Raw genomic sequence first — 24,516 nt, 5'->3', positions numbered from 1 at the left:
CACCGGGTAACTAAGAAGGTTTTGCTGTTCTTTATCGTTTAAATGGTGGGATGAACAGCAGTGGGCATGGCCCTCCTCTCTCTGTCCCTTCCTCTACGCAGTTCGATCAGAAGGAGAAGGCCACCCTTCTGGGCAACAGGAAGGACTACTGGGATTACTTCTGTGCCTGCCTGGCCAAGGTGAAAGGAGCCAATGACGGGATCCGATTCGTCAAGTCGATTCCGGAGGTAAGCGCGTGGCTGAGGATCCCACATCTCTCTCTGCCCCCGCCTGAAGCATCTCTCACCTGGACCCCCGCAGCAGATGGCCCCGTGAGGACGTGGGGGTGGGGGGTGGACGGCTGGTAAAGAAGTAAGGAAATTGCTGCCCGGTGCGGGCTCTGGGAAGCCACCCAAGCGAGTGCTTACCAAGCCCGGGGGTGGCTCGGCCCTGACCCTGTTCCCTAGACCACAAGTGGTCTGCCTGCTTGGAGGCTGTTTGCAGGACCATGAGGGAGGAGGGGTTGCACGCAGCACGGGACGCCTCCGCCTTTTAAAAAACATTAGTTCCTTAGATAAAATTCTTAGAGTTTACTAGGTGCTTTCCCTATAATTTGCCCAATAAACTTGTTTTTGTAATGAAGAGAGTGATGTGAGACCTCAGGAGACGTTTCTTAAAACGCTGGTTATGCTAAGCAGCTTCCCTGGAGAGCAGAAAGCCAGGGCTTTGCTGTCTTAGAAAACTCTGGAACAGCACATTCTCCCTCTCTCTCTCTTCTCTCTCTCCCTCCCTCCCCCCCCTCCCTCTCGCCCCTCTCTCCCCTCTCTCCCTCCCCCCTCCCTCTTCTCTCTCTGCCTCCATCCCTCTCTCTTCTCTCTCTCCCCCTCTTCTCTCTCTCCCCCTCTTCTCTCTCTCCCCCTCTTCTCTCTCTCCCCCTCCCTCCCCTTCCTCCCTCCCTGCCACTCTCTCTTTCTCTCCCCTCTCTCTCTTTCCCCCTCTCTCCCCCCTCCCTCTCTCCTCCCTTTCTCCTCCCTTTCTCTATTCCTCACTCTCTCTTCCCCCCTCTCTCTCTCCGTCCCCCTCTCTTCCCTGTCTCTCCCTCTCTCTCTGTCTTCAGCCTAGTCCCTCTGGGAGTGAAGAACTTTGCAGGTTCAGGAGCAACTAAACCCCTAGATGTGGGGCGGGAGGCCTAAAGGGTTTCTACCTTTCAGCTTCCTTTTCAGTGCCTCCTTAGTACAGTTCAAGTCCCGGTAAAGCCGGCAGCTGTGCCCCCTGGTGGCCCTCCCAGGGGCTCTGAGGTAGCCCTCAGAGGGTGCTCTGAGATCTCTTCCCGCCGCCTGCCAGCTGGAGCCCGAGGGGTTTCTTCTTACAGAGAATGACAGCATTAGATACGTTAGATACGTTGACACTGAGGGTCGAGCGTTTTCCACCCTCTGACATCTGGGAAAAGGAGGAAAGACGTTGGCTGTCAGGCGTCTGTTCCTTGGATTTCCATAACGTCCATGCAGCGCCATGGTCTTGAGCATTTTCATGCGTCACCCACCCAGAGAGGGTCTCATTGCCTTCTCTCCGAAAGTCTGGAAGAAGTTCTCGGTGTCGCTGTCCGGCCTTCCACTCCTCAGAGCACCGGAGGCCTTTGACTTTACGGCTTCAGACAGCTGAAGTCTGCAAATAAGTTTAGCTTAGTCCTCACGGCCCTGGGTTACAAAATGCTGAAATCTACCTCTTGCATAGCACACAGACCTTTAGATGATCCAAGGCCAGGGAAGCTGACTTCTCAAGCAAAAAAGCGTTCCCTGCTTGCACGGACATTGTCGGTTTCCCGAAGGCTGTGTAGACCGTGCTCCCCGCAGGCACCCTTGGTGGGGATTCCCGGGAATGGCACCAGGCCACAGGGCTGCCGGGTGTTCGGGTTAACCGTACCGATGGAGTGTTGCCCAAAGCCGACAAGCCAGAAGGTAAAAGTTAATGGGTAAGGAGCATAGCTGGGCCCACCTCAGGCCCCCTCGGGGTGGGAATCAGCCCTTTAGGCTAAACTCATCCAAGGTTGTAATCAGCCACTTCCAGGGGTTCCGAATAAGCTCAACCTGGCCTACGCGTCTTTCCCCGAGACGGACAGGCTCCCTTCCGGGGTGCAGCGCGCCGTTGGGGTGTCAGCACAGTGGCCTGGCAGGAAACCGAATCTGCTCTGGAGTCCCTTGCGGACTTCCTGCCCTCTCCAGCTGTGGTAGAGCTTCTCGATACAGTGCGGCGAAGTTTGGACTAGGTGCTAAGCATTTAAGGAGATAGGTAAGGAAAATGAACCCATGACCTCAGAACACTAAAAAATAAAAAAAGCTGTGCACTGTTTTCACTCGGAGTACAAAGGATGTTGCAAGATACCTCTTTAAATGAATCACTCCACATATATGTAACATATATAATCAATTTGGGGGGCGCCTGCGTGGCTCAGTCGGTTAAGCGTCCGACTTCGGCTCAGGTCATGATCTCACGGTTTGTGGGTTCGAGGCGCCCATCGGGCTCTGTGCTGACAGCTCGGAGCCTGGAGCCTGCTTCGGATTCTGTGTCTTCCCTCTCTCTCTGCTCCTCCCCCACTAGCGCGCGCGCGCTCTCTCTCTCTCTCTCTCTCTCTCTCTCTCTCTCTTAAAATAAGAGGCTCACAGCCTCTCCTGTTCTTGATGCTTCACACCTTTTTATTTTTTTTAAGGCTACTTCATATTGTGGTATCGTTTTCTTGAGTCAGCAATCCAAAAACCCCCAGCTCTGAGCTGCAGGGGTGCTGCGTACCGGAATGTTTACCTCATCGATTCGAAAAGGCCGTACTTGAGGCTGTACCACAGATTTCCTGTCTCAAGCCCGTGCCACGGTTGGCGTCCTGATGGCGTGGGGTGTCAGGACCTTCTTTTGGTTGGAACGGGGCTGCCCCTGTCCCCCGCCACCAGGTTAAACATTTCTCACCTCTGACGGGGTGAGGAGGGTATGGGGTCTGTACTTACCCCGCTCAGACCCCCGAGCCTGACAGGGCAGGGTACACATGGCAGCTTGAGGGGGCCCCGGATTCCTTCCCACTCACGTGGAGCTGCTGGGGGCGAAACATCCAGAATGAATCCCGTTACGCAAACCGGCCGCCTGTGCCCACAACTGGCAGAGCCCTGCTTTGGCCGCCTCACAGCAGACTCTCTGGCCGGCACGCCCACCTCCCTCCCGATAAGCTCCCGGAAACCTCTCGAGAAGCCACGTTCGGGCACCGTGGGGTGAGGTTTCCAAGGCGGGCCCGCAGCTGGACCCTCCCGTGCTGTCCGTTTCAGACTTCCTGAAACGGAGCCACACGCGATGCTTTTCTTTGTTACCCCAGTGTGACCGGGCTGCCTCGAGAGAGCCCAGCTCTCTCTTATCCCCTGGGTACCTTCTGACCAAGTGCAGAGCTGGCCTATCTTAAATCCGACCGGGACGGCGTCGACACGTCCCGATTTTACTGATGGTTTCGTGAGAACACCGAGTGGGCCATCACACATCCATCCGAACTTCTTATAAGTCCCCCCTATGCACCCCTGCCTTTCCCCTCCTCTCTCTTCCCCTCCCACGGGGGCTCCAGCCGGCCTCCTGGCCTCTTCCCCTGCACCTCAAAACTAAGCCGGACATGAGGCAAACCGAGATGGCCCCTTCCTCGAGCTCGCTTCATATTGGTGTGAGGGGCCCCTCCTCTACCTGCCACATTTTCTCCTAAGTGTCCCCAGTGAGCTCCCACGGTGTCCCATCTGACGCCAAACCCAGGGCTCCGGGTGGAGCCGGGGCGGGAGAATGACACGTGCGTCCTGAAAGCGATGTCCCAGAGCCTCCCGTGAACGCGTCTTCCTTGCCGTGTTCCCCGGAGTCTGCGGGTCCTTCTCCCCTGAAGGACGCCAAGGGGTCTGGCTGCTTCAGGCCTCGCCCTCCGGGCGACTGGAGGTCAGGCTCCCGGCTCCTCACGGCCACGTGCTCTCCTCGTTTCCAGCTCCGGACATCTCTGGGAAGAGGAAGGGCGTTCGTTCGCTACTCCCTGGTGCACCAGCGGTTGGCAGATACCTTACAGCAGTGCTTCATGAACACCAAAGTGACCAGGTAAACGCACGGCCGCGCTGGGCTGCACGCCGCGAGCTGAGGTCCCCTCGTTCGGGACAGTGAGCCCACAGCAGACGCGCCTGCCGGGGTGGCCCCCCGGCCCTCCCACCCACGCGGTCCTCTCCCACCTGCCCGACAGCAGCACCGCCTGGTCCCAGGTGAGGACCTGAAGCCCCGAGAGGCCGAGGGCCTTTCTCCGGGCCCCACTGACGCTGAGTCCTGACGCAAGAGCTCGGATGCGGATCTCTGAGCTCGTAAGGCCGGGGAGTTTGCCCCCATGGCTGGCGTGTCCTGGGGCCTGACCCTGATGAATGGACAGGCCCCGCTGGCCACCCTGAACCACCGGGCCGCAGCCTTGGCCTCTCGGCAGATTCAGCTATGGGATTTTTAACCCCACCGAGCCCGGGGCCTCGCCCGAGACCCCGAGTCGACACCTGCTGGCTGTGTCTAGGCTCTCTGGACGTTGAAGTAGGTGGCCAGGTCTAGAGCCCGGGTTGTCCAGGGGGTCGGTCTTTGTGGCGCTGGTGCTGAAGCCTGGGCCGCGGGGGAGGGAGGGAGGGGACTGAGCGTGTCACCGGCGTGTGGAAAGAGGAGCTACGGGTCCGGCACCTATCAGCAGAACCTGCCGATTTCCCAGCAGCCTTTCCCAGCTCCCCCTCCCCCCTCCCTAGGGAGGGTTCTTCCACTCAATCAAAGAAATCACTTGTGGATTAAAAAAAAAAAAGGTTGGGGGAAAATACTGTGTTTCATTTGTCGTCTTTAAGATTGATTTGCATAAAGATGTATGTCTCATGCATGTGACGGGCTTTGTGAATTCAGGTGCGTTAAGAATCTTCTCACGTTTGGTTTGAAGATTATTTTGTTCCAGGTGTGTGGTAAGAACTGTCACAAGCAGCTTGGCTTCCAATGTGTCCCATTTCACAGGCGTCTTTGCACTCATCAGCGTGGCCTTTTTATTTATTTACTTTAAACTTTTTAGTGTGTGTTTATTTTTGAGAGGGATAGATTGAGAGCACAAGCAGGGGAGAGGCGGAGAGAAGGAAAGACAGAATCCCAAGCAGGCTCCGCACCGTCGGCGCATAGCCCGACGCGGGGCTTGAACTCACAAACCGCAAGATCGTGACCTGAGCCAAGATCAAGACTCGACCGCTTAGCCCGCTAAGCCACCCAGGCGGCCCTCAGTGTGGCCTTTTTAAATTTAAAAAAAAAAAAAAAAATTTTTTTAATGTTTACTTATTATTGAGAGAGAGAGAGAGAGACAGACAGACAGACAAAGTGTGAGCAGGGGAGGGGCAGAGGGAGAGGGAGACACAGAATCCGAAGCAGGCTCCAGGCTCCGAGCTATCAGCACAGAGCCCAAGGTGGGGCTCGAACTCACAAGCTGTGAGATCATGACCTGAGCCGAAGTCAGATGCTTAACCGACTGAGCCACCCAGGAGCCCCACAGTGTGGCCTTTTTAAATTCTTCTTGCTCCAGGTGAAGCGAAACAACCAGCACCTCCAGGTGCAGATGTTTTGTTTCTTGGCTTTAACATTGGCATCTGGACAGAAGTTAGCCGTGAGCTCACCGTTCCGTTGTTGATTTCTCTACAAGGAATAGAAGATGAGGTTACATTTCAAAAAAGAAGAGTTCTTTCCCCAATAGCTGTCCCTTTCCGGGCAAATAATTGAGATTTAAGTTTTCTCATATCCTTTTTGGGGAAATAGGATGTAAACAATAAGTGAATATGCATCTAGTTCATTCCAGCAATTTCCTTGAAGAGCAAGCTCATTCGAAAGAAAATCAAATTGGTGTGTGTGTGTGTCTGTCTGTCTGAATTTAACTCATTAGTCACCGGAGTTAGAATTTGTTAAGGCAGAGCCGTATCAGGTTCAGTCTTTCCTTACCCTTTATTGCTCTTGCGATCAGTCCCTATCTGTGCTTCCCTGCAGTGACTGGTATTATGCACGGAGCCCCTTTCTGAAACCGAAGCTGAGCTCCGACATCGTGGGCCAGCTCTACGAGCTCACTGAGGTTCAGTTTGACCTGGCATCCAGGGGCTACGATTTGGACGCCGCCTGGCCGACGTTTGCCAGGTACTTTGACGAATCGCTTGGTTGAAAAGACGGGGGAAAGAGATGCTTGAAGTTCTCCAGATTGCCCCCAGTGTCCTGCCAGCAGTTGGGTCCCTCGGTAAATTACATAAATAAAGGTTTGGCAGCTCTCTCAGGCCCTCCTGATCGAACAGACGTTGTTGTGTCTGTGATTAACGATGATAACATCGGAAGGCTCCAACCTGAAACTCTCCCCATCAGCCAGGTGGCAAATGAGTCAGTGGAGACACATATGCAAAACCTGAGGTTTCTTCAGTGTGTTAAGGAACTCGGGGGCGGCCTGCGGGGAGCCGGTGGGTTTTTTCCTGGTTGTGTTCTTGCAGAGTTGCAGGCCGCAGGAGAGGGAGGTACAGCTCACCCATGCAGGGGTTGCTAGAAAAGCTGCAGGATTTTCACTTCTTACCAGTGTGGCACTCCCGTGCCACTCCAGGAGGGAGATGGGAGGGGACAGGCTCAGACGACAGGGGGACCTGCCCAAGGTCAGGGATGAGGTGCCAGACTCGAGCTCACCTCCAGTCCAGCATTCTTTGTTTTGCTTTCTGTTGATACAGATTTTTTCTTAATGTAAATTTTTATATTTTACATTAGGAGTATTTTCTATGTAGAGAAAAGTACTGGACGTGACGATGCCCATGGGCCAACCTCCGAGATCAAATAGCTAACCGTTTGCCGTATTTGCTGTACATGTCCTTTTTAAAACTTCTTAATTTTCAAAATCAATTCATAATTACCAGCAGAGTTGCCCCCGAAATGCCACAGAGCGTTCATCTGGCTGTTACCTCGATTTCCCTAATTACCAGTGTTTTACTACAACTGTTTCTATCATTCTTTCTCTTTATCGGTACATGCTGGTGTATTTCCTAGGCCATTTGAGAGTAAGTTACAGAGTCGATTCCCCTCTCTCTATTCCTAGGTACCTCATGGTATATTTCCTAAAGTCAAGGGCACCCTCTTATGTATAACCTCAGGGTAGTTATTAAGATTGGGAAATGAATATTGATACAATGCTACTGATTTATAGGCCAGATTTTAGGAATTATCCCAATAATGTCTTTTATAAACCAAAAGCCAGCCCAGAAACACATGCTGCAATTAATGCCAGGTCTCTCTGATCTCTTTGAACTTGGAACAGTTTCCCTGTCTTTGTCTTTGATAGTGTAGACATTTTGGAAAAGCGCAAGCCAATTATTTTGTAAAATGTTCTTTCGTTTGTGTTTGCCTAGGCTATTCCTCATTGTGAGGTGCAGGGTAAGTATTTCCAGAGGGAGTACCCCAGATGTTGTGTCCTCTTCAGCCTATCGTCTGGAGACACATGATGTTGATTTGTTTCATTACCAGGGTGGTTAACCGTGACTATTAAGTCATCTGGTGTTTCCAAGATCTCCCTAAAGTTACTGTATCTCCCTTTGTAATCAGTGTGTTTCTTTTTATTTTTTTTAATGTTTATTTATTTTTGAGAGAGACAGAGTGTGAGTGGGGGAAGGGGCAGAGAGAGAGAGGGTGACACAGAATCCCAAGCAGGCTTCAGGCTCTGAGCTGTCAGAACAGAGCCTGACAGGGGGCTCAAAATCTCGAACTGTGAGATCATGACCTGAGCCGAAGTCGGACACTTAACCGACTGAGCCACCCAGGCACCCCAAGTAATCGGTGTGTTTCTTAGGGGAAGATATTTTACGATGAGGTTGTTACCCCATTTTTTGTTTCTAAATCTGCCACCTGTTAGTTTCAGCATCCGTTGGTAATTCTTGCCTGAGTCCGTCATGATTTTTCTGACTCCATTCCTCCTTCTACATTAGTAGCTAGCACCCTATCGTAAGAAAGATCTTTTCCTTCTTCCTCATTCATGTATTGATTGATTGATAGCAGTGTTGACTCGTGGGTTATTTTATTCAGTGGGTTATAGTCTGTCACTGTAATCTTTCATTTTGAAGCTTAAATCATTCCATATTTGCCCAGTGGGAGCCCCATCAAGCTGGGATTTTGGGGGCTTGGGGTTGTTTTTGTTTTTGGGGGGTATTTTTTTTTTTTTTTTTTTTGGTTGTTGTCATGTCTGATACTATCTTTGTAGGAAATAAAATCTTCCAGCTCCAAATAAAGCCCCACCCACCGTCAGGCTTTTCTCTTCAATTCCTGCCTAGAAGTAATCACAGCCCTGTAGTCGATGCAGGTCATTCCCAAGTATTCTTGTGTTTCACTGTGTGTGTATCCGTAGATATCTTATATACGTATGGTTTTGTTTTGTATTTATTTTTAAATTTTGCACACACCGAACCGTGAGATAGCCATCCGTTTGCAACTTGCTTTTGTTCATTTCACACGGTTTTAGACACACGGAGTTCTGTAGCTGTAGAGTGGGGTCAACAGGCCACAGCCCACACGGCTTCCCACACTCATTTCCATGTTGTCCACGGCTGCTCTCCTGCAACAGTGGCAGAGTCGAGTTGTTGTGACGGAGACCATAAGGCTTGCAAGTGTGAAATGCGTTCTATGTGGTCCTTCACTAAAAAAGAGATCTCTGACCCATGGTATAGAGTATTCTCTTGTGCAAGTAAACCAGTTTATTTATTTATTTATTTATTTATTTATTTATTTAAGTTTATTCTAAGAGGGAGAGCACGTGCATGAGCGGGGAAGGGGCAGAGAGAGAGGAGGGGGAAAATCCCAAGCAGGCTCTGCACTGTCAGCACAGAGCCCGACGCAGGGATTAAACCCACCAACCGTGAGATCATGACCTGAGCCGAGATCAAGAGTTGGACGCTTAACTGACTGCACCACCTGGGCGCCCCGCAACTAAACCAGTTTATCTGCTTCCCTAGGGATACAGACTTAGGCTAGTTGTACTTTTTTTTTTTTTTCCTTTTTTAAATTTTTTTTAACGTTTATTTATTTTTGAGACAGAGAGAGACAGAGCATGAACGGGGGAGGGTCAGAGAGAGGGAGACACAGAATCCAAAACAGGCTCCAGGCTCTGAGCTGTCAGCACAGAGCCCGACGCGGGGCTTGAACTCACGGACCGCGAGATCACGACCCGAGCCGAAGTCGGACGCCCAACCGACTGAGCCACCCAGGCGCCCCAGGCTAGTTGTACTTTTATGACCACTGCAAGGCTGCCTCCAAGCACCATGTCACCTTTATTTCTCAGATTGATTGCCACTTTTCCCTCACGAGCAGACTATGACAGGAACAGAGATGTAAGGAAAATTTAAAGCAAAAATTGGGAAGTAATATGTTCATTTCGTTCTTTTTGGGCAGCGGGTGGAGAGGCCTTACATTGAAACTCAGCAGTGGAGTGCATCCGCTGTAGACCCACGTAAATCTGCCCTTTGGCAGAAGCTGATGGGTTTTGCCTTGTTACGCTCTATCTGGGAGGGCACTGCCCCCTCCCACCACTGGGTGCCTTGTGATAACCAAGGCCCCCGGGTGCACGTACGCGCGTGTGTATTTCCTGCTCTGACCCAGGCCTGTCTGCTCTGTGGCCCCACAGGAGGACGCTGGCCGCTGGCTCCTCTGCCTACCTGTGGAGACCCCCCAGCCGAAGCTCCAGCATGAGCAGCTTGGTGAGCAACTACCTGCAGGTAATGCCAGAAAGGCTGGGGACTTCCTCCCTACCGTGTCAGCCAGCGTATGTCCTTGCTGCTTACAATGGGGCGGGGGGAGGGGCTGTTCTCAGACACCTTTTGTTCCAGCCAGAGCAACGTAACCCCTCAGTTATACCCTGTGCTTCCTACAGTCCAGGTTTTTATAACCCAAGAGAATTTAGGCCTCTTGGAGGTTAGATTTTGTTAGAAGCTTTTAAAGTATCTTTTTTTTTTTTTTTAATATTTATTTATTTATTTTTGGAAGAGCATGAGCCGGGGAGGGGCAGAGAGAGAGGGAGACAGAATCCGAAGCAGGCTCCAGGCTCCGAGCTGTCAGCACAGAGCCCGACGTAGGGCTTGAACCCACGAACCGTGACATGATAACCTGAGCCGAAGTCGGACGCTTAAACCGACTGAGCCACCCAAGGTGCCCCGAAGCAGTTTGGCACTTGGGTTAAAAGCAGCTGACTGTCCCCCGTGAGTTGTGTGACCCTGGGCAGACCACTCACCCTCTTGAAACCTCAGCTGTCTCATCTAGAAAATGGGGGCATGAAAGTCATCGTAGCTCACGAGGTGATGTTGCGGACTGAGTGACGGAGTGCACGCACAGTGCTTCCGGGCTTGACATAGACCAGTGAGTGCTCAGGCGGTGTTCGTGGGCGGGGTTAATTTTGTTAACTGTGTTAGAAAGTGAATGTATCATAGCTGCATGTAGTTCTATAGGAAAGAGCAGTGCAGTTAAAAACAAGATGTAAAAAATAGGAAAAGCATTAAGACTGGCGAATAAATGGAGCTTTAACTGTTTTGTGGTTGAATCACAACAGGAGTTGTAGGTCTGGAGCAGTGGTGGACAATAATTTGAATGTAACTTAACGAATCTAAGCACCAGTGTCCATTACGCTCCCAAAGCTGCAGGAGGCTGGATGGGACACGCGGGTTCCGAGGCCCCGGGCGGAGCTCACGTGTGTGGGTTGTGCCTTTAGGATGCGCCCTGACCTCCTGCAGCTCGTGCTTCCAGCCCTTTGGCTAGCTCGATAGACCAGCCTTACGTCCCGTGATTGCTGTATTTTGGTCTCTGTTCTCATCAAACTCAAGCGCTTTTCCCAGGAGCCGCGTAGCTTCCGTGCCAAAGCCACTTGTGTTCTCTTTCTCCTCCCCAGACTCAGGAGACGGCCTCCAGCTTTGACCTGAGCGGCCCCTTACACAACGAGGCGCTGGAGGGCTTCGACGAGATGCGCCTGGAGCTGGACCAGCTGGAGGTGCGGGAGAAGCAGCTGCAGGAGCAGGTGCACCAGCTGGACACAGAGAACCAGGAGCTGAGGGCGACCGTCAGCCTGCAGGGGGAGCAGCTGCAGACGGAGAGGGAGAGGGGCCGTGCCGCGGCTGAGGACAACGCCCGCCTCACTCGCCTGGTGGCCGAGCTCCAGAAGCAGTGGGAGGTCACCCAGGCCACACAGAGCGCCGTGAAGGAGCTTCAGGAGTGCCTGCGGGCCCTGGAGCGGGGAGTGGCGGAGGAGGAGGAGGATTCCCACTCGGCCCTGCGGCGGCTGGAGTCCGTGCTGCAGCCTCTGGCCCGGGAGCTCGAGGCCGCGTGGGGCTCGCCGGACAGGAAGAACCCGCGGTCGGCAGAGCGGGAGGCAGATTCGGTGCCTGCTCCGGTGCCGGACACGCCGGGGCGGCGGAAGCCCCTCCCCGGGGACCCGGCGCCGGAGACCCAGGAGCTGGGGGAGAAGCTTCGGGCCCTGGAGAGAGAGCACGCCAAGGTCCAGGAGCTCAGCAGGCAGCAGAGCGCCCAGCTGGGGCAGCTGGCCGAGGAGCTGCGGCTGAAGGAGGAGGCCCGGGCCGGCCTGGAGCACCGGCTGGAGGAGCTGGCCGGGAAGGGGCAGGAGGCCACCCGGCTGCGGCGACAGCTGCACGAGGCCCTCGCCCACCTGAGCTCCCTGGAGGAGGAGCTGGCAGAGGTGAGGCAGGAGGAGCGGCAGCGGCGACAGGAGAAGGAGTTGCTGGAGCAGGAGGCCGGGGCTCTGGCGCGGCAGCTGCGGGTCCTGGAGGCCCAGCTGGCGCAGCTGAGCCAGCACGTGGGTGACCTGGAGGAGCAGAGGCAGCAGCTCGCCCGGGACAGAGACCACCTGAGCCAGAAGGTGGGGGCGCTGGAGCGGCTGGCCGAGCAGCCGGGGCCCCCGGGCGCCACCCCGCGGCAGGCCTCCGGGGGACCGGAGGAGGGGCAGCGCAGCCCACAGGAGGGCCAGACAGGTGGCCCCGAGACGCCAGGGAGTGGACGGGAGGAGAGGCTCCAGCAGGCCGACGGGGAGCTGAAGAAGGAGCTGCAGAAAGCACTGGAGCGCAACCAGCTCCTCGAGGGCAAGCTGCAGGCCCTGGAGGCCGACTACCAGGCGCTGCAGCAGCGGGAGGCGGCCATCCGGAGCTCCCTGGCCTCCCTGGAGTCTGAGCAGGCCAGCATCCGGCACATGGGAGACCAGATGGAGGCGAGCCTCCTGGCCGTGAGGAAGGCCAAGGAGACCATGAGGGCCCACGCGGCGGCGAAGGAGGCCGCCCTGCGGAGCAAGGAGGCCGAGTGCCAGCAGCTGCAGGAGGCAGTGGGGCAGTGCCGGCAGCGGGCAGAGGCCCAGGAAAGGGAGCTCAAGGCTCTTGAGAGCCAGTGCCAGCGGCAGACCCAGCTGATCGAGACCCTCCGTGCGGAGAAAGGCCAGCAGGGGCTCGGCCCCCCCGAAGGCACCGCCCCCCGGGAGCCGGGGGCCCAGCTGGCCCCGAGTCAGGCAGAGCCAGAGGCCCGGCAGGGGGAGGCGGGGGTGCCAGAACTTCAGGCCGAGCTCCAGGCAGCCCTGGGTGACCGGGAGAAGGCCCAGAGCCAGCTGAGTGTGGCCGAGGCCGCTCTGAGGGAGCACAGGGCCCTCGTGCAGCAGCTGCAGGAGCAGAACGAGGCCCTCAAGAAGGCCCGCGGTCGGGAGCCGCCGCAGGGCTCGGGGCACGAAGGGGCGCTGCGGGAGGACAGGGCCGAGGAGGAGCAGTCCCAGGCAGGACACGGCTCCCGGGAAGCCCCGCTGGGACAGGCCGAGCCGCGGGAGCAGCTCCCCGGGGCCAGCGCAGACACAGCCGAGCCCCACGGCCACCGCTGCACTCAGCTCGTGGAGAAACAGCAGGCGGAGGAGGCCCTGGCCCGTGCCGTCCGGGAGCTCCGTGACGCCAGAGAGGCGGCCTCAAGGGAGCGGGAGGGCCTGGAGCACCGAGTGGCTGGGCTGCAGCGAGAGAAGGACAGCTTGCAGGAGAGGCTGAAGGTGGCCGAGGAGGCAGCCCGCTCCTTGCCCGGCCTGCAGGCCCAGCTGGCCCAGGCCGAGCAGCGGGCGCAGAGCCTCCAGGAGGCCGCACGTGAGGAGCTCAGCGCTCTCAAGTTCCAGCTGAGCACCGAGATCATGGACCACCAGAGCAGACTGAAGGTAGTCCCGGCCTCGACCCCCACTGCGGCGGGGCCCGACGGGCCCACGAGAGGATAGGACGCGTCTGCAGCCATGTGGCACGCGACGGCCTAAGAATGTACCGGGCAGCCGGGCAGACATGGCTAGGCCACAGCACCCTTCCCCCGCCCCCCCGCACTGACACTTTAGGGCACGTGTCCAGAGCAACGCCCCAGCCCAGAAGTCTAAACCCAAGGTGGTTGCAGACGGGTTTGGCTCATACGGAGTGGCTTTTTAAAATTAGTAGCCAGCATTTAAAGAGCCAGATGTTTACAAATTCAGTCTGGGGGCTTCCTTTGAAATCTCAGAAGATCTCAGAGACTGTGCCCTCCTTGCCACCCGGCAGCAGTCGCCAGGAGCTGGGTGGTGGCTGCCCCCTTTCAAGGACACACGCACCCTTTGGTGTTTTTCTTACACTCGTTTAGGTACTTGCCCAGCCCCTCTGGGCCTGTGAGTTTGAGACCCTTGCCCTAGTCTCTAGAACCTATTGCAGGCACCAGCACTTCCCGCCTGCGAGCCCTGTCCCTGGGTTTTCTGGCCCTTCACGTGCCATCCTGATGACAGGCGCCGTGGTAAGAAACTGGCTCAGTTAGTTTGTCACAAAGCCCTTGGGATAGACAGCGGGCTCCCACGTGCCTTTGGGACTGCACAGAGAAAAAGGGTTAAGAGTGGCTACGACCCAGGACACGAGCAGGATGGCCGTGGGGTTTGGGCTTCCAAACTTGCTCGTTTGCACCGAGGTCTGTGCTCACTCCCAGACACAGATGTGCCTCCCGCGCTGTGTCACCCATCCTGTGCTGCTCTGTGTGGCTCATGGGGCACTTTTTTCCTTGCAGAAATTAAACCCTAAGTTTGAGGACCAAACTCAGTGTCTTAGTAAGCTTGAAAGGATGTTGTCACCAGTGAAGCCCAAAGCTTACTGAGTTTGGTGCAGAAGAGAGGGGTAGCTTGTTTTTACCCATTCGGGGGAATGGGGCTGCGGGGGGGGGGGTCTCCGTATGTCAGGACCCCACTTTGACGACCCCTCTCCCATCATCTCCAGGCTGCCAGTGAAGACTGCGGGAGCCTCAGGGCCCAGCTTGAGGAGCGAGGCCGGCAGCTGCAGGCCGCCGAGGAGGCTGCGGAGAGGCTGAAGGTAGGCCCCGGGAAGTGTGCTGACCAGCAGCCCGGGAGCCTGGGGTGCCCACCTCTGCCCGGTCGTTCCCACCCCAGTGTGTGCGCCTGTCAGGGAACAGGGCCCGGCATGCTTTCCACTGGACCCGTTAGGAGGGCCGCCCGCAAGGCTCCCAGTTCTCGAGCCGGAGCTCCCGTCCGTACGGCCCTGTAGGCATCCTGGGTGTGCACCGCAGCCTTCTACCTCCTGGACCCCTGGCTGGGGCTGCCAGCTGTGGTTTCCAGCCAGCCCTATGGAAAGGAAACAGACTGTGCTCCTCAGCCGTCTCTGCAGGCGTCTCTTGAGCCGGTGGTTCTGAACCCAGGGGGAGCCCTGCCCCCAGCCACCCCTCCGAGATTCGGATTCCTGCGGCCCCCCCCAAGCACCCCAACGCCTTGCAATTAATACTCGGGGGCTAGAATTACAAACAGGAGTGTGTCACGCCCCGCTAGCGCAGACCAAAGGTTCTTGGCCTCTTGAACTTAAAACCCCCTCCAGTTAAAAGAGACCCAACCAGATGGGGCGGAGAGCCAGGTCCCTTCCCGGCCTGCCGCGAGGGCTCTTGTTAAGACACTCTTGCTAAGCGTCTTCTCCCCGATGTCCTGTGCCAGGCCACCCGGGCAGAGCTGGGAGAGAAGCTGAACTGCACCAGCAAGCGTCTCGCAGAGTGCCAGGCTGCCCTGCGGAAGAAGGACGAGGAGGGGGCTGTCCTGCGCGAGAGCTTAGACAGGTTAGTTACACGGTCCGCCCGCACAGCCAGCGGTGGGGGCTTCGGGGAAGGAGGGCTTTGGTGCAGTCACGTAGAAGCGCGGCCGCTCGCATCAGGTGAAAGAAGACCTTTTCCAAGAAAAGCCACAGGCTCGGAAGGGGCTTTGCCAGAAGCGTACCCCGGAGGGCCGGCGGCGTCCGACAGCACGTAGGTGATGGCGACAGGAGCGCAGGCCAGACCGTTTGGCTCGAGTCTGTTTCCCTGACAACTGCCCCACCAAAGTACTCGGACAGATAGCTCTGCGTCTGGTCTCGTGTTAGGGTACTGGCGTGTGTGCGTGTGTGCATGCTTCCCCACTACGAGCTGTGACTCGAGCTCTTCCTCGTTTCTTTTGTGAAATGAGAGTCTGCAGGTTGGGGGTTGGGGAAGCCTTCCGGGCACCTGCCGAGGGTGAGTGAGTGTGCCTGGCACCAGGCCGGCTTGTCTTCCTGCAGACTCTTGCCGCTGCGTCTGTGTCTGTCCATGGTGCTGCCACCCTCCATCATGACTGTCTAACCTTGGAGGATGGCCCTACTTGTGCAGCCCCGAGGCCGCCCCGAGCCTCCTCACTTTCAGGCGATGGGGGGCGGGGGGGCTGGGGCTGGGCATCATTTGGTGATGAGGCCAAGCCAGTCCTGCCGGGGATGCTGGGTCCCAGTTACCTGGGTGCCCCCAGCGAAGACTGGCACCCCGCACTGTCCTGAGGCTTTCCATTCTCTGCCCGTCCCTCATCGCCTCCCACTGCCCGGCTTCTGAGGTGGGCCCAGGCCCAGCGTGAGATCTAGAGCACGCTGGGTGTTCAGTAACCCGGTTGTACATCTCTTCCCATCTGACTCCTCCAGAGTTCAGACCCCGTAGGGCTCCTGCTGCCCAGTCGTGTTCACGCGGTAATAAAAGTAGCAAGAACCTCCTAAGTTGGTGGCATTAAAAAAAAAAAAAAAAAATGCATGTTTGTAAGATCTCAGAGTAGTTGTTTTAGCTGCTCAATGTCGCATAATCCGCCTGCCCAGGATTGGATTTTACTTTACTCATCGGGTGCACGCCCACGGGGTCATTTTGGTGGACGGTGTCTAGTAAACCACTTCCCGACAGCTTTATACTGGGCGTGGGAAGACTGGATTAGATAGAGATTAATTAGTCTCTGCAGAGCCCTCTGTCTCGTGGAGCTTCTGTGAATGCCTTGCCAGGCCTGGGGGTTTGTAGCACATCCCTGGGAAACCACTGCCCTCGGGGCCAGGTGAGCCACTGGTGGGGCGGGCAGGGCCAGGAGGACGGTGATTTGGCACCACGGAGACGAGGGGACAGAGCTCCTGAGGCCTCCGGGCCGTCGGGTCAGCACCTGGCATTGCCCGTCGAGTGCCCACTGTGTGCCCAGCTCCCGCCCCGTGCACAGAGCCCCAAAGACACCTGGGAGACGGGTCCTCGTCCGCGTGGTCACCTCCAGGGAGCTACTCCTGTGTTCTTTCTGTCCCGACTCTGTTTTCCTCTTGCAAACCCCCCCAGCCCCAGCCCATGAACCATACCCGTGGGGCTTCTCTCATAACCTCAGTGCGGCCTGAAAACGAATTGGGTGGAGTTAACTCAGCTGAGGTGCTCCCAGCAGACTGAGGTCACCTGCCCTCCCCAAATGTCCACTGTATTGGCTGCAGGGGCTCGTGTGTGAAGAGTCTGGGTGTGCGAGGGGGGTTTTGAAGGCCAGGAGGGTACGTAACCTGCGAGCGGGTGGTACCAAGGGGCGCCCCCACCGTGAGGGGGAAAGGCTGGGAGGATGGCGGGAGCCTTCGTTAGAGGGCTGGGTTAGCCCAGAGGCCTGGGGGAAGCCGGAAGTAGGGGCCACTCAGTAAACTCCCCACCCCTCCACCAGGACCCAGAAGGAACTTGAAAAGGCCACGACAAAAATCCAGGAGTATTACAACAGACTCTGCCAGGAGGTGACGAACCGGGAAAAGAATGACCAGAAGATGCTCGCGGACCTGGATGACCTGAATAGAACCAAGCAGTACCTGGAGGAGAGGCTGATCGAGCTGCTCAGGTGAGAGCGTGGGGCGAGCAGCCGTCTGCCCCTCCCTCCCCCGCCCCGAGCTGGGTTTCTCTGTAAAGAAAGGTAGCTGTTCTTGAAAGGTCTGTTCGCGGGAAGGGGGCCCGTGTCCGTCTGTGCTGTGTTGTTAAGGCCTCCCACACGGACAGGGGCTGCTTGGGCCCTCGGCAGCCTCGTACGAGTGGATTTCACCATTCCCACCAGGGCTCAGCTGAGTCTGTGTTGTCACACTGCCGGGGAATCATTTTTCAAGTCTCTGTGTGCGTAGCCACGAGAGTGACGGCAAGTGCCGTCTCGTATCCTGAGGAATCTCTCCATCCCCTTGCCCCTCTTTCACGAGCCCTTTTCCCCTTCTCCTCCGTCCCACCTTTCCCCAGTGCCGGGCCTCCCAAACCCGTACACCTGCAGGTGGCATCGCAAGTGTGTGAGCCGGGCCGGCTGGGCCCTCGGAACCCGGAGGACACACGTGCTCTGCTCCTGCCGCTTGGTGCCACACAGGCATCGGGCCTGGCTTGCCACATCGCCTCCCCTCTGAAGAAAAGGTGCAAGCCCGGACTTTCATGTGAAACTGGCCTGACTTTTCAAGTTGGCAAGAGTGGTTCAAAACGTTTTTTTTTCTTGTTTATATTTTTCTGTTTTCTTAAGTTTATTTACTTACGTTGAGAGACAGAAAGGGAGAGACCGCACGAGCTGGGGAGGGGCAGAGAGAGGGAGAGAGAATCTCAAGCAGGCCCCACGCTATCAGCGCAGAGCCCGACGGGGGGCCTGATCTCACGAACCACGAGATCATGACCTGAGCCGAAACCAAGAGTCAGAAGACGCTCAACCAACTGGGACACCCAGGCGCCCCTAAAGTCTTAACTTTCTCATATGGAAATTTGCAGATGTACAGCAACAGGCCAGCACAGTGCACCCCAAGTACCTGCCCCCCGCTTCAGCGTCCTTCACCTCGCGGCCAGTCTTGTTTCATCCAGAGACCCGCCGTGTCCCTCACCCCCCCAGATTATTTTGATGCAGATTCCAGATATATTATTTCATCTCCAAATGTTTCAGTACGTGCTTCTCTTAAGACAAGGACTCTCCATTTTGTGCCACCACGGTGTCATCGCCGTGCTTAAAAATTAACCGTGGTTCCCAATATCATCAAGCATCTGGTCAGTTTCGTGTTTTTCCTATTGTTTTTTCCTTACGTTTTTTTCTAATGAGGATCTGGATCCATACGTTGCATGGCGAGACGTTAGATCTCTCTTACTTAGTCTGATTTGGCCACTGTGTCTCTAACTTTTTCTTCACAATTTACTTTTGAGGAAGCTAGGTCTTTCGTCCGGTAGAGTTTCCCACAGCCTGGATTTTGCCAGTTGTGTCTCCATGGCACCACGTAACATGTTCTCCCAATCTTTGTTATTTCTTGTGAATTGTTAGCCGAAACCAGAGCTGTGGTTCTCTACCCTACGTGCACATTACAGTCCCTAGGGGAGCTGTTAAAATGATACCCACGTCCAGACCCTACCCAGTCCAACCAAACTGGAATTTCTGGGGTGGGGCCCAGGGATCAGTGAGCCAGAGTGGAGAACCACTGCTCTACTAGAGGCTGGCTCAGACCCAGATTCAAAATGTTCTCTCAAGAACGCCTCATAGAATTGGTTTATAGTTTGGGTCTTTTCCTTCAGGAGCCCACGTAAGATCTGATTAGCCCATTCTTTGCGATGTTCGCAGCCTAAAAGCACTGCCTAAATCTGCCAATTCATTTGGGGTTGCAAAATGGTGACACTAAATTCCACCTGATCTGGAAGTGTAAAACCTCTGCCCACGTATCATCGATTTGCAGATTTGGGACTCAGGGCACTTATGACCTGTGAGCTCAGACATGTTTTTGAGGGGTGTGATGGAGAAGCCCGAGTCCTGACTGCGTTCCCGCATTTCAGGGAGTGGGTCCCTGGCCTCCTGGGGACAGAAGGGATGGGCTGTGGACCTGCGGGGAGGGTGATGCCGGTCCAGGGCATGAGTCTTCCTGCTTCCTGACTACAGCAGGCACCTGAAGAACCTGTCAGTTGCATGCCCTGGCTTTTGTATTTAAGGGGAGAGTCTGTGGCCTTGGAGTCCATTTCTGGTGGTGGCATCAGTTTGTCACCAGACCTCGGTGGCTCTAGTGTTACTCTTTGGGACTCAAGTGTTGTCAGGGCTGCCTTGACCTTGGGATGGTGGCCGGGGTTCCATCTAGGAAAGAATGAAACCTTCCCAGGTCAGAAGCTGTAATAGCAGCAACACGGAAACCTCTGTGTGCATCTGCCCTGTGTGTCAGGCATGTTCTGACACCTGCCAGACCTTTCTGGAAAGCCTCCCTGTGCTTCCGGTCTTGCTTCCCGGAGCGCATAGCATCTCCCTGAGGAGTAAGGGAAAGTAACATCCCATCAGGCTTTCCGGCGAGGACGCCTTTCATCTCCAACGATTACTTGTTACTTGAGCAGACCATAAACACATAAGGGTTTCTGAATACATGTACGATTCCTGTGGGCAGTACATTCGAGGTCCTTGGGCTCGGAGCACACCGGCCGTCCTATAATTATGACAGCCTGTTACACCTTAAACTCCAGGTGACCGTGTACGGCGTCGTTTAGATCCCTGAGCAGTGTGTGACCCGTGCGGGCGCTGGCAGCTCTTTGCAGCCGCCGGCACCCCGTACGTGCATCACGGTCCCCTCTGCCCGCACACACGTGCTGTCAGCTGAGTCTGGGACTGATGCAGGGGACAGACGAGTGTTTGTTTCCAAGTGGAGTGAATCTTCCTTCCACGTCTTGGGAAATTTGCACTCGGTCTTTGGACGTGATTCCGGGATCACCCTGCTGTTGTCATGGATTCCTCTCCGATTCTGATGTGGCTCTGTCCCAGGGACAAGGATGCTCTCTGGCAAAAGTCAGACGCCCTGGAGTTCCAGCAGAAGCTCAGCGCTGAGGAGAGGTGGCTCGGGGACGCGGAGGCCAGCCACTGTCACGACTGCAAGCGGGAGTTCAGCTGGATGGTGCGGAGGCACCACTGCAGGTCAGCGGGCGGGGCGCAGGCGCCGCTGTGTGTCTGGGAGGAGCACGTGGCCATCCGGTCTTCGGGGAGCCAGGCGCGGGTCCTGGCGGGCTGTGCAGGGATCCCTGAAGGGGGCAGAGGTCGGGTGCAGGGGTGCGGGCAGAGTCAAGGGGACCCATCCGGCTGTGGAGCAGCCAGAGAGCGGCAGCCGTCGGCCTCCCTCAGGCTGCGGGAACCAGAGGGAAGGCGGCGTTCCTGGAGCCCAGGGAGAGCGGGGGCTGAGGCTTTGCTGGGAGAACCCAGACGGCAAAGACCCTCCTAGGGCCGGAGGAAGGGTAGGCAGAGTTATTCCTATAAATCTCAGTGGGGGCCAAGGCAGATAGAAAGTCATCAGCACGGCCCCGGGTGGGTCTGTGACCCCTCAGAGCCTCTGAACCCCCACGTCAGTGTGTCCCAGAAGGTGGGCTCGACCACGTACCCTATCCCCTGCCTCCTGGCACCTGGGGAAATAAAACGTCGCCTCCCAGTGGGCTTGTCAGGATGGCTTCAGTCGGCATCTCACCAAACTGACCGCGAGGCCACGTTCCTGAGTGGGGGCGGAGCCCCGCCCGAGGAGCCGTGTGGCCTCCAGAGCCCGGTTCTGGTGCCGGGCAGACCGCAAGGCCCGCGGTGCGGCGTCCTCACGGCCCGTGCTTGTTTCACCCCAGGATCTGTGGCCGCATCTTCTGTTACTACTGCTGCAACAACTACGTCCTGACCAAGCACGGCGGCAAGAAGGAGCGCTGCTGCAGGGCCTGCTTCCGCAAGTTCAGTGACGGCCCCGGCTCCCCCGACAGCGCCAGCTCGGGCACCAGCCAGGGAGAGCCCAGCCCTGCGCTGTCGCCGGCCCCAGGCCGAGCCGGGCCCCAGGCCGCCGGAGGCCAAGGTCAGGCTCCTGCCCCTGCCCTCCCCGCCCCCGCGTGCTTAGGTGCCACCCCTCCCCTGCCCGCCCCCCCCCCCCCCCCCCCCCCCCCCCCCGCCGTGGCTGGTCAGCTTAATTCAGTGTTTTCCGGACTCGGGCGTTAGAGAGGCACCAAAAATGTATTGCGCCAATTTGAGACTTTCCGTTTTTATGTAGTTAGGATAGAAAGAGAATTGAAAGGTGAATAACTTTCTCCTGATACAATTCAGCGTTACTTAACGCGAGGTCCGTGTACTTCGTAACTCAGTGCGCTACCAGTGGGACGTCCCCCACACCGTGGAAAATACTGCCTCCGGAGCCTCAACCCCAAGAACCCCGCCCTCCCAGCGGAGCAGCCACGGGCCCGGAGCTGCGTGGAAACGACCACATCCTTCACCTTCTTCCTGTGGCTCGAGCCACGGCAGGCCGAGGAGGACGCGTTCTCCCGCGCCCTCTCACTGCGCTCGGGGAGAGGAAGTGGGATCCGGTTCCCTCTGCCCCTGCTCCCAGCACAGCCCCGCCGGGCGGGCCAGGCTGCCCTCTCGGCACTGCCCTGGGGATACAGACTAGCAGCGAGGCAGGCCTGACACGGCAGGGGCAGGAGCGAGGCTGGGCCCGGCTCAGGCAGCACCGTCTCCCGCGGCTGGTCCCTCTGGGCTCCTCCTTGGCCTCTGCCTGGGCGCAGGTCAGCCAGCCTTCCGAGATCCCGTGAGTTCCCCTCTTGTTTAACTGGACCATCAAGGAGGTTGGCAGGCCCCGTTCTGTATATTGGGTACGAAGAACCGCGTCGAGTTGGCAGGATGCACTGTGAACACAGCCTTCCTCAAACAGTATCTTCCTCAAACGCGTTTTTCATTCTTTTTTATCAAGTTTTGGGAGTCCTGTATAGATTCTGGGTAGAACTTATTTAATAGATCTGTTTCACGGATACCTTTTTCCCAACCAGAAACCTGTCTTTTCACCTTTCAAGGAGCGGAAACGTTTTCCAAAACACGGAAGGTTGGAATTCTCATGAAGTCCGATCCATCAATTTTTTTTTTGCCTTATGGATCAATTTTTTTCTCATCTTTTGGGATCATATCTATCTTTGCTTACCCTAAGGACACAAAGATCTCCCGGTTTGTTTGTTTTTCCTAGAAATTTCACGGTTTTAGGTCTGTGATCCATTCTGAATTGATTTTTGTGTATGCTACAAGCCACATGTAGAGATTCATTTTTTTGCATATGGCTGTCCAGTGTTTCCACTACCATTGGTTAACAAGTCCATTCTCATAGAACTGCCTTTGCAGCATTTTCTAAAATCAATTGCTCTTATGTATGTGGGTCTGTATCCAGACTTTCTGACTCATCCCATGTATCCATGTGCCTTCTCTTTCACCAATACCACACTGTCGAGATCACCATGGTGTTCTAATGAGTCTTCAAAGCAGGTAGAGCGGGTCCCCTCTAGTTTTGTTCTTTATCGGAGTGTTGGCTATCCTAGGTGTTTTGCATATCCATGTAAATTTTATTTTATTTCTTTTTAACTTAAACTCCAGTTAGCTGACTAGACGTATAGGCTAGCATTGGTTTCAGGAATAGAATTTAGTGATTCATCAGTTACATATAACACCCAGTGCTCATCCCAACAGGTGCCCTCCTTAATGCCCACCACATCCCGCCCCCCCACCTCCCCTCCAGCAACCCTCAGTCTTTCTCTGTCTATAAGAGTCTCTTATGGTCTGCCTCCCTCTGTGTTTTTATTTTTCCTAAGTTCATCTGTTTTGTTTCTTAAATTCCACGGATGAGTGAAATCGTATGATACTTGTCTTTCACTGACTGACTTACTTTGCTTAGCATAACGCACTCGAGTTCCTCCGTGTTGTTGCAGATGGCAAGGTTTCATTCTTTTCGATCGCCGAGTAATACCCCGTCGTATGTGTGTGTACACACACGTACACACACACACACGCATCTTCCCTATCCATTCAGCAGTCGATGGACACTTGGGCTCTTTCCGTAACGTGGCTGTTGTTGGTGGCACTGCTATAAACAGTGGGGTAGATGTGCCCCTTCGAGTCGGCACTCCTATAACCTTTGGATAAATGCCCAGTAGTGTAATTGCCGAGTCATAGGGTAGTTCTGTTTTCAGTTTCTTGAGGAACCTCCATCCTGCAGAGTGGCTGCACCAGCTTGCGTTCCCACCAACAGTGCCAGAGGCTTCCCCTTTCTCCGCGTCCTCACCAACAGCTGTCGTTTCCTGAGTTAAGTTTAGCCATTCTGACAGGTGTGAGGTGGCATCTGTCTCATTGTGATTTTGATTTGTATTTTCCTGACGGTGAGTGATGGTGAGCATGTTTTCAAGCTTTATCTTGATGAGGCCTCAATAGTTCATTTTTTGCTTTTGTTTTCCTTGCCCCTGGAGACATGTCTAGTAACATGTCTGTTAAACTATCTGGATGTCTTCTCTGGCAAAGTGTTTCTTCATGCCTTCTGCCCGTTTCTTCACTGGATTATTTGCTTTTTGGGTGTTGAGTTTGACAAGTTCTTTATAGGTTTTGGATACTCCCCCTTTAGGAGATAGGTCGCTTGCAGATATCTTCTCCCATTCATTCCATCGGTTGCCTCGTTTTGTTGATTGTTTCCCTCACTGTAGAGAAGCTTTTTATCTTGATGAGGCCTCAATAGTTCATTTTTTGCTTTTGTTTTCCTTGCCCCTGGAGACATGTCTAGTAAGAAGTTGCTGAGGCTGAGGTCAAAGAGGTTGCTGTCTGTTTTGTCCTGTGGGATTTTGATGGTTTCCTGTACCCGTGTAAATTTTAGAATTTAGTTTGTCAGCTTCTACAAGAAATCCTGCTGAAATTTTGACTGAGATGTGCTTTCTAGATCACGTCGAAGAGAACTGACATGTTAACAAAATTGAGTCTTCCAGTAAGTGAACATGTATAGCTCTCCACTTGTTTAAGTCTTCTTTGATTGCTCTCAGTGAATCTCCCTCGTTTGGGGCACCTGGTGCTCATTGTCCCTTCCTTTGTCATCCTCCTTCCTTCTCTCTACCAGCCTCAGAAGGTAGATTCAGAAGTGTGACTGGGTCTATGGAAGGAAACCAGTCTCTGGTCTCCTTCTTCAGCCTGTGTCTCAAGCCCCACGTCCTGCTGCTCTTCCTAGAGCATGGCCTGTCCCACTAGCCCTGTGGTGGAACCGGCTGGAAACTTGGAGCTCTCGTGAACTGTTCTTGCTAAACAGTCCAGGAATCTCCCCTGCCCTGACTCACAGGCAGGTGTTCCAGTGATGACAGAGGGTGGCACTGTGCCAGAGTCCCGAGGTCACTTGTTTTGATTTCTGACATTTCCTGTCTCCTTGTCTATCTGCGTTTCTTTCTGTCTTTCCTTTTTTTCTATCTTCCCTTCTGTCT

General features: G+C 55.3%; 1 protein-coding gene across 2 annotated transcripts in view; it reads left to right on the top strand.

The window, feature by feature from the left end:
- Window positions 1-24,516, top strand: part of FYCO1 (FYVE and coiled-coil domain autophagy adaptor 1) — a 74,748-nt gene that overhangs the window by 17,067 nt on the left and 33,165 nt on the right. For both annotated transcript variants that reach the window (XM_060630811.3, XM_060630812.3), the window contains exons 4-13: window positions 102-227; window positions 3,974-4,080; window positions 6,013-6,156; window positions 9,659-9,749; window positions 10,913-13,207; window positions 14,268-14,360; window positions 14,990-15,108; window positions 16,991-17,158; window positions 20,054-20,203; window positions 20,890-21,107. In XM_060630811.3, the coding sequence (XP_060486794.2) occupies window positions 102-227; window positions 3,974-4,080; window positions 6,013-6,156; window positions 9,659-9,749; window positions 10,913-13,207; window positions 14,268-14,360; window positions 14,990-15,108; window positions 16,991-17,158; window positions 20,054-20,203; window positions 20,890-21,107 (3,511 nt within the window). The remainder of the gene's footprint in view (window positions 1-101; window positions 228-3,973; window positions 4,081-6,012; window positions 6,157-9,658; window positions 9,750-10,912; window positions 13,208-14,267; window positions 14,361-14,989; window positions 15,109-16,990; window positions 17,159-20,053; window positions 20,204-20,889; window positions 21,108-24,516) is intronic.

Source organism: Panthera onca, chromosome A2 (assembly GCF_046562875.1).
Source record: "Panthera onca isolate mPanOnc1 chromosome A2, mPanOnc1 haplotype 2, whole genome shotgun sequence".
In the NCBI taxonomy this organism is placed as follows: Eukaryota; Metazoa; Chordata; class Mammalia; order Carnivora; family Felidae; genus Panthera; species Panthera onca.
Note: the sequence above shows the minus strand (reverse complement) of the source record. Positions and strands in the feature narration are given on the sequence as shown.